The 16140-nt window shown below is 42.9% G+C and overlaps 1 protein-coding gene across 1 annotated transcript in view; it reads right to left on the reverse strand.

Moving 5' to 3' along the window:
• Positions 1-3848: 3848 nt before the first annotated feature.
• The window catches only part of zfhx4 (zinc finger homeobox 4), a 55391-nt gene continuing 43099 nt past the window's right edge, over positions 3849-16140 (reverse strand). Inside the window, exons 6-9 of the mRNA XM_069667854.1 lie at positions 14748-14948; positions 14231-14351; positions 8712-14084; positions 3849-8195 (exon numbers count right to left, since the gene is read on the reverse strand). Coding sequence (XP_069523955.1) covers positions 6628-8195; positions 8712-14084; positions 14231-14351; positions 14748-14948 — 7263 coding nt within the window. The 3' untranslated portion in view covers positions 3849-6627. The remainder of the gene's footprint in view (positions 8196-8711; positions 14085-14230; positions 14352-14747; positions 14949-16140) is intronic.

Raw genomic sequence — 16140 nt, forward strand, 5'->3', positions numbered from 1 at the left:
CAGAGCCCATGTTTGATTTCTCTCAGGTCGCCCCTCCTTTTCTTTCTCTCCTGCTCTCACTCTCACTTCACTTCTATCACTTGCTCATTTTGCTGTCTATATCACCTACTTTCTTTCTTTCTCTTTGTCCCTGACACTCAGTCTCTGTCAGCCTGTTGGCCTGTCTGTCTGCGTCTCTTTTTCCTTTTCTCTCGGGCCTGCCTCCCTTTTCTCCCTCACACCTCCTCCTCCTTCTCTTTCACTTTAAAATACGTGTTAGTTGGCTGTGTGTCTTGTAGAAATGCCAGCAGTGATTGTATCCTTCATCCACAAGGCAATAATAAGGCAGGTGTACTCCTGCCCCCTCCGTTTTCCTCACCTTCTTTCTTTTCCTTTTGTACCTCTGAAATGAGGTATATCGGCAGTAAACACTAAGAGCAGGAAGGCCAAAAGAAAAATATATAGAAAAAAATGTGATTGCCTTTTTCATGTTAGTTTGCGTGTGGCCTTTGTTGACACCTGGGCAAATCCAGAGGAAACGCTGTTAATGTTTATCTCCCATCTTAAAGGATGCATCGCTGCAAAAATTGCGCCTTTTGTTGCCTTATACTGTGTCCTCTTCCTCACTGATGCAGCACTGCCTCTTCTGCAAACAACATTTACCTCCTCATTTAGTAAAAAAGCACATTGAATGTGTTCCTAAAGTGTAGCAAAGTTTTGCAGAATCAGTTCAATGAAGTTGCATGCACCTGTTAGCAGGAAAACAACAGGTTCTGTTTGGGTGCATCCTCCAAATACAGCCTGCAATAAATAATACAATTTCATGTTGAGTTTTTTTTTTCTTCGCACGGGGGACAATGGCTTCCTGATTTCTCAGGTGTAATGCTTTGGTGGATGAATCGCAGGTGTAGGAGATATTGTGTGGTGGATGGAACCCAGGTGCCGGAGCTATTTCCAGCCCGCGCTGTTAATCACCACCTGACGCTGAAATATGGCTCGCATTTTAGCGGTTTTAAAATAGAGTTCCCTTGACTGCATATACTTAGCTGGAGAAATCATAATAATAAGGGCAAGATAAAGTCAAGAGACTGTGAGAATGTTTTGTATGAATGTGTGCCGCAAAAATGTGTTCTGTTTTATCAGCGAACGTAGGCTCAAAGTGTGCAAGATAATAGAAACTAAAAAGGATCTGATGCTGCGTGCCTGATAACAATAATGTGACAGTTTCAATTCCTGTGCAGCAATCAGGACTCTGATGTAAGGAGCTGATTATTAACTAACTTTAGCAATCCTTGTTAGAGATGTGCAAGTCCTTTTTCCACAAACAGGTGAACTTTTTCAGAAGAAAAGCCTGGAACATGTGATTATTTGCACATGCACTATTGATTTGCGACCTTAGATGAACTCATACATTAACATATTGTAAACAGAAACACAAGACGCTGTGAGCACGCTTGTCCAAAAACATGATCCGTCTTCCCTAGTTCCTCTTCCTGTTTTGATTCATTTCTAATATGGCCCTGAGTCGCAGTGTGACAAAGGTTTACATCAGAAACAGACTGTCTAAATATCTGATTATAAGCTGTTTATCCTCGTTAAACGATGACAACATAGTAACGCCGATACGCAAGTGGCCTCAGATGTGATGTTGGTCAATATCTATTGACAGACAAATCATTGTTGTTGTTCTTTCGTTTCGTCATTGTCCAGGCCCAATGCATGAGGGGCTAAACTGGGAGTGAATGTGATTGGATTTTCAGTCTCCGTCATTAAATTCCCATGCGGGGAATACTAATTCCAGTATTTAGTGCGGTGATGCTAGGGCTTGCTTTCATCTTAAACTGATTCCAGTCTAATTAGATTGGGCATGTGGGGGGTGGTGGATGTATCCGTCTGGACTAATCCCTGCCTCTCTGTCCCAAACATTGTATTATCCAGAGAAAATCCATTGGCTGCAGGCTATTCAAAGGCAGATCTGCCTGAACTGCAGCCTCTGTACTGTATCATCTGGAAAGCTGTGGCTGGAAGGGCACGCTGTGCAGTGAGGGTGGAACCTAATGGTCATGAGTGATGTATGGGTTGCAGAAAACGCCATTTAGAATTTACAGTAAACCTTTTATCGTGTATTCAGGGCAAGAGCGCTCGCTGCCGCGGCCTCTTTAGCAAAGCTGTGTCTGAACTACTCCTCTTTTAAGAGGATGTTTTATTCTTGGACAGTGCGGTGAGGTAGCATCAAAAAACTGTCTAAATGTTCCTATTTTAAAGTTTCATGTACTCGTGTTGACCTATAAACAGAAGATATGAGTTAGAATTGGCAAACAATACCCTTGTGTAGAAAAAAACTCCTTCACTAAGCGTAGATCAACCCTGTCATCCTGCCTGTGAATTACAGGCAGACCACAGTGAAAACACAGAGGAAAGAGGTCCTTCTTCTAGGCGCTGAGAAGGCCAGAAAAATGAAAGGCCTTCAGCCATTGTTCTCCACAAAGGTCAAACGCAATTCAATCCCATAATATGGCGGGGGGAGCCCTACCTCGGCAACCGCCTGCGCTTTAAGGGTGAGCAACAGGAAAGGGCCATTCAGCAGAACAGTTGCACCCTGTGAGCCGAGCACATTCGTCAAGGGCGAGGGGTGAAGTCAGAAGGGGGGGGGAGAAAAAAGCTGTTTTTGAGCCTTTTACATGTCGCCGCTGTTCCACTGCACACTGAAGTGTGTAAAGCGAAACAATAAAGGCCACAACCGATTCCGCCGGAGTGAAAAGATCCTCATCTTCCCCTTCATTTTTTGCTGCCCTTGTGAAATTTCATTAGGTGGATTTAACGACTTGTGAATGTCGGCTTTCTCCGTGACCCTGACACTGGTGGCGGACACGTCTCACTGGCAGGGTGTGATGTATTGTGTTGAGGCGTTCTTGAGGAGCAATTTTTAATGTGACAGCATCTGTTGACCTCAGATCTAAAGAAGTCGCCTTCCTGTCTCATGCCCCGGCCTGCTTCTTGCTTTTTAATAGAATTTTAAAAGCAGGCACAAAACACAATTTGTCATCTGTTTGTTAAGAGGGAGAATTAAGGTTCAAAATGATGCTTTGCCAGGAATTCTAATGATACGCACCACAACATAACAGTATTGTCCTTACAACATTGTCATTAAAAAATAACTTGAGCTATTTTAGGTAATGCTGACGTCTGTTTATCCATGTTTGTGATTCATTTATACTTGTCCCTTTTAACAGGAGTCTACAGCTGCACCTGATCAGATCCAGATTAGCAGACACTTCCAAACATAATCCCCTGCATCTGCTTAGAGTCAGATTACAACAAACAGCATAATGACGGGAAACACCCATTATATGATTTGGAATTTTGGTCTGTCGGTGACTGGAATGACAATGATTAGAGGGATGTTGACACAATAAATACTTTGTTAACAGTATTATGAAGGTATACTTGACAGTTTGGGGAAATGAAGTGCTTTAATTGAAAGTGTAGCAGGAAAACTAAATGTATAAACTGTATGGTAAATTATCTGCTATCTTACCCTGCATTGCCTACCTCACTAACACTAATAGTACTCATTACAATGAGCTGGTAATATACCTGTATACCATAAAAATTCCTAAAACCCTTTAAAATTAAAACACAATTCAACTTTGTGTTATGACTATATAAAATATATACAATAACATAAAGAGAACATTAATGAACGCCTGATAATATGATTATATTTTGTGTATAACCGTGAGTTAAATGCACAGTGCTGTTAATCCGGTGTGTGAAAGACGAGCCAACGCAACTTAATAATAATGTAATGATGCGATGAGAACATAAAAGAGGAAACATGAATAAAAGAATATATAATGAGACCCAGCTGGTTTGCAGATACAGTTTTTAATGTATCACAACAATGAGCAACAAACATACTTGATGAACTATTTCCAGAAGTTGTTCAAATACCATCTACAATAAACGTCATTTCAACTATGACAACAGGTCTGTGACAAAATAAAAAAAAGGTTTCAAAACCATGTTATTACCGTGATACGGTACAGTTGAGACCTCAAACAGTACAGTAACAAAAACTAATGCGACTACTCTCTATATATAAAACATCAATAACATTTTTGGTTTAGTTTATTTAAAGTTTTAGCCATAGGGGCTTCTTCTTATTAAAACCTCAGGGTGCATTTCCTATGTAACCCAGATGTTGAAGAGTACATATTGTGTAGGATATGATTGCGCCATGAAAATCCCTTTGACATCCAGAAGAACAATTCCAATTTCAACCTTTTGAAGGCTGTCCCCATAAACATGACACAATCCATCCATTTTTTTTAAAAAGTTCTTTTTTTTTTCTTTTTGGCTGCTGTGCAGTTGCAATATCTATGTACAGTTATATTGTTGGACCATCCTTTTTGTTGGTTTGTTAGCTTTTACCAGTCCTTGGTGTGGAAAGCGTCCTGTCTGATGCTAGCATCTTAGCACATGATGCTAGCTGACAGTTCAGTCTTATAATGCTGAGCCACAGAGTGGGAAAGGCAAAAAGCCAGAGTTGTGAAAGCCTTTGGAATCAGGACAGTCGCTCATGTTTGTACAATGGCAGAATTGCACCTTGGGAGCCCAGGATGTCTCTTATGAAACACAATCGAAAAGTGTCTTCAGGATTAAAGAAAATGTTAAAATACTAAAAATCCAAATAATGACATTAAAAAGCTCACGCAGAAAATTAAAAACTGACATTTTGCTTTAAAACTTTGAAAAAAAAAACACCTTTACAATAATAAAACATAAGAGGAAATGTTACTTGATTTCATTGTTTGAAACAATAACTAAGCATGATTTGATTTAACCTGTCAAACAGTTGCATTACATGCTACTTGCTCATCTCAGAATAGGAAATACCAAAAGCAATACATTTTTGCATTTCTTCATATTAATAAATTTGTACCATGCACAGCCAACTACGAATATGTACAACAGCTTAGCTTTCTTTGTTCACAAGCCTTTTTCTTTCATACAAATAGCCTTCTGTTACTTTGGAATGAATCACATTGGTTTCAATTACCAAACTAGAAAGTGATTCGTAAAAAATTGAACACCCTTTGACAGCTTTCACATTCTTAGTTCCACAGCAAAATAACAAAATAATATAAAATAAAAAATAGCAAAGCAAAGCAATTAATGGATCAGTATTATGTCTGGTAGAAAGTTGAGAGAATTTATGGCAAGCAAAATAACATTACACAGTAGCAGCAAAACTTTGTAAGGTAATACTTTGCAATGTTGAAATCACTAAATGTGGAAATTAAAATGTCGACTTTAACTGTAGATCATCAGAAGTGCCCAGAAAACTGATGGGAGGACGTCAACCTATGCACACAATGGCTGCGTATAGGTGTAACACTGTTTTAACTCCTACTAGTACATGAAAATGTTTTTAATATACAACAAAAATGCTGTTGTCCCCCTTTTAAAGCAGCATATTTGCAAATGTAAAGCAAATGATCATACCTTTTTTAACATTGTGACCAACTTGTACCTTAATAGTTTCAAGTATACAGTACTGCTTTCGTGGATGCACCAATTGTTAAATAGGTCTCTAGATTGTTAGGCATCAATCCTGTAACAAATATGGACCAATATGCTGCTGCAATAGACACAAATAATAATTAAAACACTAACATACATACATACATACAAACAGAAATATTCTATTAAATTAACAAATGGCCTAATCAAATAATAAAAAGACAAATAAAAACAAAATAAGTGCACTATAGTCCAGACACAAGCAGGTACCGTAACAGTACAGCAATTCACAAATGAAAAATGTTATATTCACATAATCCGAGAGAGTCTATCAAAACTAGAGTTATTACCTCTTCAGAAAAGGGTGTGAGCAGAGGTAAAAGTGAAAGGGTAAGAGTTGGCACAGATTAGTATATACTACAAGAAAAAAGGGGGTGGGAAATAGATACAGCTTGTTGTAATACAAACTGGCAAACACAGGGGCATCATACACATTTACTTCATCATTCTAAATTCCCTCAGTGGCAAAACCATACTGTCTTTGTAGGGCAAAACTAAAAGGATATGCACATCGTCCACTGTAACAGTAATATTGTCTCTTGGTACTCTATACACATCAAGGAAATGCGTCCGATAAAGCTTGACATGTTTTGGTTATAAGCCAAGTGTACCCAGGCTTGTTGCTGCTTTAACAAATGAGAAATGTTATGTTCTGACCTGAGAATTTAAAGCTACTGAATTACACCTATCTAAACTAAGAGAGATTCTCTTTGAGGGTTCTGGATCGTCATCCCATACAGTACATGCTAGCATTTGGAAAACAATCCAGCTGAGGTGCAATTTGCTATCGTGAGAGTTTTTGGCTTGAAACAAGCCCCCCAAGGGAGCCTGTGGGATTTTTTCCTACTCCATGTTTTTGTATACAATATAAGCTCAGTCAAGCATCTGCAACAGTTCTGTCCATAACAAAAATCAATCAATATCTTGCCAGCATATCAATATGGGAAAAACAATCCTGAGTCAATCATTTGGTACTGTAATTTTTTGGGTTAAGAGAAACTTTGGAACTGCAGTTTAAAAAGTCTTATTTTTTTCTTTAAGCAAGGGATCCTTTTGTCACTCCTACACACTGAACATATCCATTCTGATACTACTGAAGCTCGCGTCTAGGCCAGAGGCTGACTTAGCCTTGACTTCCAACGCGTTATCTAAGTCTTCCAGCTTCTGGCTTAGCTCATTGTCAGACTCATCTGAACAACTCTCGGTGGGTAGTGAGGTTGGAACCCCTGAGGTGCTGCAGGAAGTTGAGGTAACCGTTGAAGGTGAGGAGAGGGGAGGGGGAGGAGAGGCAGACGGGGAGGAGGAAGCAGCTTTCCGGGCTGTGGTGGCCTGGAACAGGACATTTGGCCAGGACTTCATGGACAAGTGAGAGAGATGAGGAAAGGTGTTATTAGAAGAAGCTGCAGACTGCGAGGTAGATGTGGTGTTAGGAGTAGGGGAGCAGACAGAGTGAGGTAATAATCTAGTATGCTCTTTGGCATTTCTCATTGCTTGTTTGATTGTTTTCTCTTTGTGCAAGCTCGACTGAAGGTGTTGGCCAAGTGCTTCATTCCCGTTAACGACCACATTGCAGGCAACACAAGTGTAGTTGCTCACTGCCTTTCGAAGCACTGTCTCTTGCGGGTCAGTAAAAGGATGTCCGAAGTAACAGAAGGACTTCTGATGACGCACCACTGAATCTTCGTCAGCAAAAATCATCTGGCACTTTCTGCATATAAACTCATGCTTGACGGACGGTACAATAAAAGCGTCTGGAAAATCCATGGTAGTTTTGGTATCTGTTTTCGGTTCTTCTTTTGTGCTTTCTGTTGAAGAGCCTTTGTTGGTGTCATCCTTAGCATCTCTAGCTTCTTTTGGTTTGAAGGAGTTGGTGGTGGTGCTCTTAATGCTCTGGGGTGTCTTCACATGGGTTTGTTTCAGTTGCTGCTGCTGTTGTTGTTTCTGATGTTGCTCAAGCTGTTTCTGCTGCTGTTGTTGTTGCTTCTGCAGTGAATCCTGGAGGGACTGCTGATACTGCTGGTACTGCTGCAGGAGAGCTGTCGGGGAGAGACCAGCAGCCATGGCAGCTTGTGGGACTGCTGCTGGGCCATATGGAAACAGGCTCTCCATTCCACACAGGGGTGGGAAATAGCCCCCTGTTTGGACACCTCTAGGAAGCTGGGGAGAGAAGCAGTTGGGGAATCCAGGTAGGAAATAGGGCAGGAACTGCCCCCCCAAGAATGAGCTGGGATCACCTGTGGCAAGAGCATTCTGAAGTGCCTGAAGCTGTGCCGCGTCCAGTTGAGTCTCACTTCCTGATTTCCCTGAAGCTGGACATGATTTCTCCCTTTTCTTGGCCATGCTGGGGGTCTCAGGTCGTGAGCCGCTCTCATTCTCTCGGTCCTTAACCTTCATCTGAGGTGGCTTATCTCCTGGTTTCTTGCTGCTGTCTCTCTCTGTGTCTTTACCTTGCTGCTCTGTATGATTTACTGCTGCCATAGGTGTGGAGGGAACAGGAGGAGGAGGAGGAGGTGGAGGAGGAGGAGGAGTCTGCAGAAGAGTCTTGGTTGGGGTAGTGCTGAGAGACATGGCAGGAGAGGGGGTGGCTGGTGTAGGGAACCCAAGCATGCCAGCACCGGGAGACGCTAAAGCTGAAATACAGTGGTATATAGATATGGAAATATTCAATATTTAAATATTCAACGCCAAATCACTATGGAAATGAGTCTGTATGACAAGAAAAAGATGCTTATTTTTTTAACTGGCTGGGTCTTTATCTCTCGTTAAGATTTTGTTATGGATCAAAACTGTCACATGCGCTTTATGATAATTTCAATCTGCCAATATATTAAAGTATAAATATACCAAACCAACAATAAGGGGAAAACAAACAGCACAAGCAAAAGTCATGATATAGACACATTTGTTGTAGAAAATCTCTGAATTATCAATTAGCAGTTCAACTCTGAGGATGACATTATGCATGCACTTACACCCATCGTTTTTAGTTTTAAAATAGTTTTAAAAAATAAGACTTTTTTACAAACACCACTGTGATACAGAATAAACAGTAGTATAGTAGAATAAAATAGTGCATGATAAAGCTCAGTTTATAAAGCTTCTATTCTATTTAACTTTATCTTTCAGTGTTTGTCATACTAACTCACCAGGTGTGTTTGGTGGGAACACAGGAAGTGATGATGGCCCATTGACCCCAGGAAGAAGTACTGGCGGAAGGCCAGTTAACCCTGGGTAGCCTGAAGGTAGGCTGAGGCCATGAAGTGCATTATTGTTGTCCACTGCAGTCTGCTGCTGCTGGCCATGAAGGCCGAGTCCCTCACCAGCTTTCTTCATGCGGTCCAGCTCTTGCTGGGCCATCAGCTGACGGACAGTGGTTGGTGCTAGGTAGTCCTTTTCTCGATCTACCTGGTTTCCCAGGGTTTCTTGCACTTTGGCGATGTGCTGTCGGGAGAAGATGTGGTCACGGACGGACATCCGGGCAGTGTACTTTACACCACACAAAGTACACTCAGGCCTGGGTCCCTCTGGTGAGCCTTGACTTATCATGAATGGCTTTCCAATGTTTATCTTGAATTTCTTTTCTTTAGCACGGGCGTTCTGGAACCACACCTGGACAACTCGTTTGGGGAGTCCAATCTCCGTGCCAAGCATTTCACACTCTTGCATTGTAGGAGTGCGGTAGTCACTAAAGCAGGCTTTGAGGACTTTAAGTTGCAGGTTACTCATCTGGGTCCTGAATCGTTTGTGGCCTGGCCTATCCCCAGCATTGCTGCCTTTTCCAGACTTGCTGAAGGGGTTACCTGCCCCAAAGGGACTAGGGGAACTGGGATCAGCTAGGCTTGATGATTCACTCATGTCATAGTTATCGTCCATGTCATCATCTCTGGAACTGTAGTAAGAGTCACAGTCTTTAGAGTAGCTGAGAGCAGGGCTCACCATGCTGAATTGAAACCTTTCATTGCCACCATCAGAATTTGATGCCAGGCCACTCTTGTTGTCACTCAGCTTGTCCCCTCCGTTTGCTGTGAAGCTCTCAACCTCATTGTTATTACCCTCATCTCCAGTTGTAGCATCGCTAATGGCTGTATTAATTGATGATGTCTCATCAAAGTCCATCTTACTGAGATCATAGGATGAGGTTTCTGCTGAATTATTCATAGGCCCTTCAGTTTCATCACAGTTTTCAGCTTTTAAGGATGAAGGGCTTAAGAAGTTTTTTACTTGTGCCTCAGTTGGTTTGACTGGAGTTGAGGACGCAGCAGGTAGCTCATACTCATTTGGCTCAGTCTTGGTAGGCAGCTGTGGGTAGTCAAAGAAATTATACTTATTTGGGCTTTCACCTCTGTCATTGTCTTGATTCATCATTGGGCTTGGTGGCAAGCTAAAACCTGCCTGCTTAGCCTCATGCCAGTGTCTAGATCGTATGTGGCTATCTAGAGCAGATTTAGCCTTGAACAGTGCTCTGCAAAAGGGGCATTTCTTGTGGGACTGGGAGGGCCCTATCGCTCTAAACTGTCCCTTTCTTTCTCTTGCACGGGTGTTTTGGAACCAAACTTGCACAACTCTTTTTTTCAAGCCAACCTCTCGTGCAATGTGGTCCAACATCTTCCTCGTTGGGTTAGAATCAAGCAGGTATTTGTCATAGAGAATCTCCAATTGCTCTGGTGTGATGGTGGTTCTCAAACGTTTATCTCTGTGTTGCTCTTCACTACTGTTTCCACCTTCTTTATCATTAGCATTTTCATCCTTGTCATCCAGTTTCCTCTTCATTGACCCTGAGCCTGCAGCAGATGCCAAACCAGAGCTACCCTGAGAGGGGATTTGGGAGAGGCCTCCAGATAACAGCTGGCTGGCCATTAAGGGGTTGTTTGGGTCGAATATCATGTAGGGCATATCAATAGGTCTTTCGAGGAACTGAGAGTGAAGGAATTGGTTTTGGGCAGCCAAGAAATGCATGTGCTGGTGTTCCTGCCATAGCTCCACAGTGGGGAATGCAATCTTACACTGGTCACACTGGTACTGCAGCATCTGGTGGGGGAGGCTGTTGGTGAGGGAGGAAAGGGCCAGTGAGAGAGGACTTGAGGGCACTGCAGCTGCCTGTGGCTGGGAATGGGGTCTTGACATTTGTGGCTGGGGAGCTTTTTGAGGAGGTGGCTGAGGTGTGCAAGCCTTAGATGGTCTGGGTTCTGGTAATGACTTGATCACAGGGGAAGGGGCAGTCTCAGTTTGTTTAGGTTCAGTTTCAGCAGCAACATCTGGCTTGGGAGAAGTTTTCCCTATGCTTGCACGAGGGGAGGCCATAACAGGTGAACTCGAGCCAGAACTAGTGGCAGTTCCATGGGACTGTTTGGATGGCTCAAAGGGTACTTGGGCCCTAGCTGGACCTTGCTCAATATAATCTGTGTATTCCTCACAGGTGTTCTCCTCAGCGCCTTCTTCATCTTCATCTTTGTAACACAGCTTTTTCTGGTGTGTGATAAGGTCAAAGATGCGTGGGAACACAATGTTGCACTTTTTACACTGGTACTGCATGTTGCTAGTTCTGATGTATCGCTCATTGGTCAGCTCTTTTTTCTCATTGTCCTTACAATCGGCCTGGTTTTCGTAGGTCTTGCGAGCTTTCTGGCGGGCATTCTGGAACCACACAACAATGACCCTGGTTGGTAGGTTGAGAACAGTGGAGAGCTGCTCAATCTCATCATCTTTTGGATAGGCATTAGTGTCAAAGAAATCTTGAAGAACCCTCAACTGGTAATCAGTGAATCTGGTCCTGGAGGACCTCTTGTTGATGGATGAGTCAGTTCTGTAATATTCGTGTGCACTAAGTTGGCTCTCCAATCTTATATCTTCCAATGTAGTAATAGGGGGAATACTAAAGTTATAGGGGGAGTCTTTACTCCGCTGCCTTTCTTTGAAGAGAGTGTTACGGAACCAGTGCTTTATGACTTTTTGGGGCAAACCAGACTTCTCTGACATCTCCTGAATTTGCTCTTCATTGGGAGAATTGTTGATGTCAAAGTTGGCACGGAGGATCTTAAGCTGATCATCTGTAATACGGGTGCGAGGTCGCTTGAACTGGGACTGGCGGAGGAAGTTTGGATCAAGACCTAACTGTTGCTGGCAGAGCTGTGTAAGGTCTGAAGAAAGAGAATCCATACTGGGTAGCTGGAGGGCCAGCTGAGGAGGCAGGCCCGGGTGCTGGACAGACTGCATCATGAGAGGTGGAAAAAGGGGCAAATCCAAAGGTACAGGAAGCTGAACTTGGGGAGGGGCAGGAGGGGCAGTAGGTGGTGGAGGAGGGGGTGGTGGCTGGTTTTGCGATGCCTGGTGAGAGGGTTGGTGTGGGGTCTGATGGGAGACAGGAACTGGTGAAGGTATTGGAGTTTGGGGCTTGGTCATCGATGTTGAAGGCGGTTGAGGAGCTGTGACTGGGGCTGGAGCAGGAGGTGGAGGTGGAGGAGGGGGAGGTGGTGGTGGCGGTGGTGGAGTCTCAGGTGAAGCAGGGTTTATTGGATAGAGTTTGTCATATGCCTCCCGGTACTGCTGGGCAAACTTTTCCAGCTCCACATATGGGAAAAACTGACTGTGCACATGTTCTTGGTGGCTTTTTAGAATAAGCATATTGGAGAATAGCTTTCCGCACATCCCACACTCAAGCTTATCAGTGTTCATTTCCGCTTGCTCCACTCCTTCTTTGTTTTTCTTCTGGTTCTTTTGTCTGTTTTCATTGTACTGGATGACCAGTTCAAATCCAAAGTTCTCTAGCAGTGCCTTGGCTGCATTTCCTCTTGCTCCTGACACAATACGTGGAGGAGGAATCAATGGCTCTGAAAACTTTGACTTTTTAGGGTCTCTGTTGTCTTTTCCTCCGTCACCTAATGCATCACCTGCATTTTCCATCTTTGCTCTGTTTTCTTGTTTTTCTAAGTGGTCCTCTGCCTCTCTTGACATTTGAATTTCTGAAACTGACACACTGCTGCACTCCATTTTGGGTTTGTGGTTTTGCAGTTGCTGGTTTTTCTGTTGCTGAAGTTGTGACTGAGATGCCTGCTGCTGTTGCTGCTGTGCCTGTTGCTGAGCCTGCTGCAGTTGGTGCTGCTGTTGCATCTGCTGCTTCAGGTCCTCTAGGAATGATCCAGTAAGGCCAGGCATTCCAAAAGCTGCTGCCGAATGCAGGGCAAGTTCTGGGCTAAGGTTGAACTCTGCACCTGGGATGTAGAAGGGAAAGAGGAACTGTGGCTGTTGAAATTGCAGCAGTGCTTCTGGGGTCATTGGAAAATGGGGGAAGAAAGCTGGATTAAGAAACTGGGGCTGGAAGAAGGCAGCCTGTTGCTGGAGTTCATGTTGAAGCTGTAGTTGCAGTTGGGCTGAGGACTGGATTGACTGGTGGCTGCTTGTCTGTGATGAAACATGGTCAGTAGATGTTGTTTGTTTCATGTTGCTGCTGTTAGCTTCTTTGGGTTCCACAGTGTTTTCTTTGTTAGCAGAGGGTGTGCCACTTCTAGCAGTGTCTGTGTTGCTGTTGTTCCCGTGTGTGCTTGGGGCTGGGCTTTTTGCAGGTACTGGACCACTAGAGCCAGTGCTACTGCTGCTCATTTCAGTTTTGGCTGTTCTGGCTTTGGTCTGGTGGAGTACTGACCTCATGTGAATTTCAAGTGTTGAGCTTTGGCTATAAGCAACATTGCAAATATTGCATTTGAATGGTTTGTTGTCAATGCTGTTGGTTGTCTCTTGAGGAACTGGGCTTGATGCTTCTTGAAGTACCTTCTTCAACTTATGCAGGTGGGAAACTGAATTATAGTGGACAAGTAAGATGTTCTTCTGGGTGAAGGACTCCTTACATACTGTGCACTTGTAAGGCCTAGAAGGGTCCAAAAATTTCTCCATTGTAAAGTTGGGCCCTTTTCTAAATGGTAGCGTCCGTTTTGGTTCTGCTCCCATCTCATCTAGCAGAGAGCTACTGTCACTTCCTGTAGGACTGGGTTTCTCTTCTTGGTCCATTTCATCATCTTTGTCTAAGTCATGTTCAAAGACCTGAGCTTCCTCCAGGGCCCTGGCCTCACTCTCAGTGATATCTCCATTCAGTGGCAGATTTCCTATGAGTTGCTGCACTTCGGCTTCACTAAGTTCAGGGTGTCCATTTTCCAAATGCTTTCTGAGGGCCAGGAATGTCCTAAAGCTGCGTTGGCAAAGGCTGCACATAGTGGCTGCTCTGATAGCATGGTACTGGGAATGTATCTGAAGCTTCTGCATTGTCTTGAAGGCCAGGCTGCAGTGGTTGCAACGATATTTGTAGACATGACGATCAGATACTGAAAGCTGCTGTTGTTGCTGCTGGAGCCTTTGGAGCTCACTGAGATGGCCCTGTAGGGTATCGGGGGACTTGCTATCATGTCCTAAACCACCGGCTCTCTTCCAGCCTGGGGCCTCTGAGGCCTCCTTTGGAGGCTTGAGTTCCTCACCCTGCAGGTCCAATTCAGTCTTGTCTTGAGTGATCAGCTCATCCTTTGAGTTCTTTCCTAAAAGTAGAAAATACAATTTCAAGTACAATACACTGCATCATTTATGTGTCATTCCTAGAATTATTATAAAAAAACAAATGTTAATATTACTTGGACAAAAAAATCAATAACAAAATACAAAATAATCGCCAAATACTGCTTACCTTGAGACTTTCCTGAACCATCAGTAAGAGAGGTAGAGGGATCCATTGAAGACAGACCTTTGTCTTGTCCAGTTTGGGGATGCACTGTATTATTTGGTGTTGCTGTGTCAGGTCCAACAACCTATCAAGACACAAAGACATGTCTTAATTATAATATAATAATATCAGTTTAATCAGTGAACTGTTCTCTTTAACTACACAGTGATGAGAGGTAGGACTAGACAGTCCTGACAATATTATATCCATAGTTCTTAACTTTAGAAAATGAGTATTAAAAGACAAATACATTTTTCAATGCATCTTTCAAAACTTCACAAACAATCTAAGCGATAGAAACGTCAGTACAGCTGGACACAACAGCTGGTTAGCATATTCTGCATCAATAATACACCTTCTGTTATTTATTAAAAGCAATATAACTATTAACACATTTTCAAAGAGTTAGTAATTCTGCAAAAATGTTTTCCTAACACACACACACACGCAAATCTTATTCATAACTAATGCTTCTACATACAGTCATAATCAGCTTTTCCACGCAGTCGGGAGCCACACTGTGAAGGTGGGTGAGATGCAGCTGCAGATGAATCTTGTTGCTCAGGACATCCTGGCACAGTGGGCAGCGGATCACAGGCTGCATAGAATGCTGGGACATCACATGTAGCTGCATACGGTTGGCGTCTTTACTACTGTAGTTGCAATATGGACACTGTTGAACCTAAAAAACAGGATTCCACATTAAGTATTTGAGCAGTGGAGGACAAATATTATAATGGTACCCATGAAAAATTGCTTTTTGGACGAAGTATTCTTGAGCAGGTGTCAAATTTACATAACATAGCCTTCAGCCTTGCTGGCTGTACATCATGGATTTAATATTAATTCGAGGATATGGCCGTACTACTCTGTCTTGCTTCCAATTTTGCCCAGTGGTCGCAAGAGGTATTGCTACCAAAAATCCCTATGTGGCCAAAAAGCCATTTTTCCCATAGACCACAAAGCTGTACACTATCTAGCTCACTAGAGCAACATGAAAGCCTTGCTTTATTATTTTTTCAAACAAAAAAGACATGCACAAAATATATCTGCACTGTTAGGAATAATATTAACCGCATATGTGCAAAACTAAATTCAATATATTCAGGGCTCTCCTAGTCTTCACTGCCATCTCAACTCCCACCGACCACATTCACCTCTCCCAACCAACCCCCATGCCCACCTTAACACTAAAAATGTAGATCAACCATGTTTCATGTAATTCACTTAAGTCTTGCAACTCATGCAATTTTATTAGCAGAAAACACGATTGGCCAGAATTTCTAATCAGGGTATTACAGATGACAAAGGTGTGTTCTCTCCCAAGCTATGCCTTGCCCTCATTACAGGGAGTACTCTGAACATAGCTGCCTCCCCACCACCTGTCTTAATAGAATCCATTTCTGAAATGACTAAGTCCCCCTTCCTTGCAGGGCCCAGAAGTAGACGAGCTAATACTTCATAATCTAATTTAAAAACACATATAATTTAAAGAGATGCAAAAAGGGGGAAAGAAGCAGGGAGGGGGCCTAAGGCTAGTGCAGGTATTCCACTTAAGAACACAAAGACTGGCCTACTGTGCTTGATGCTAAAAAGCTCTGTCAGGGAGGGAATGGCGGACCGCTTTTAACCCTTTGATGGAAAGCTGGCGCCAGCAATTGCTAAATGCTTAGCTTAGCATTTCTGCTTGCTACAGTTCATAAGTATCTTCCCATTAGCTTATCCCAAAGTGACAGTGAAGGTTAAATTTCATTAGTGCTTATGATGAAGAACCTGCCTCATTAGCTATTAGCTTCCTGTGTATGTAACAATCTATTTGGCATATGACTTGCTAGATGTCAGTTCCAAGCATTTCTTTTGGACACTCAAAAACA

This window comes from Semicossyphus pulcher, unplaced genomic scaffold (genome assembly GCF_022749685.1).
Source record: "Semicossyphus pulcher isolate SPU_LCO1_2020_fin unplaced genomic scaffold, fSemPul1.0.p SCAF_18, whole genome shotgun sequence".
NCBI lineage: Eukaryota > Metazoa > Chordata > Actinopteri > Labriformes > Labridae > Semicossyphus > Semicossyphus pulcher.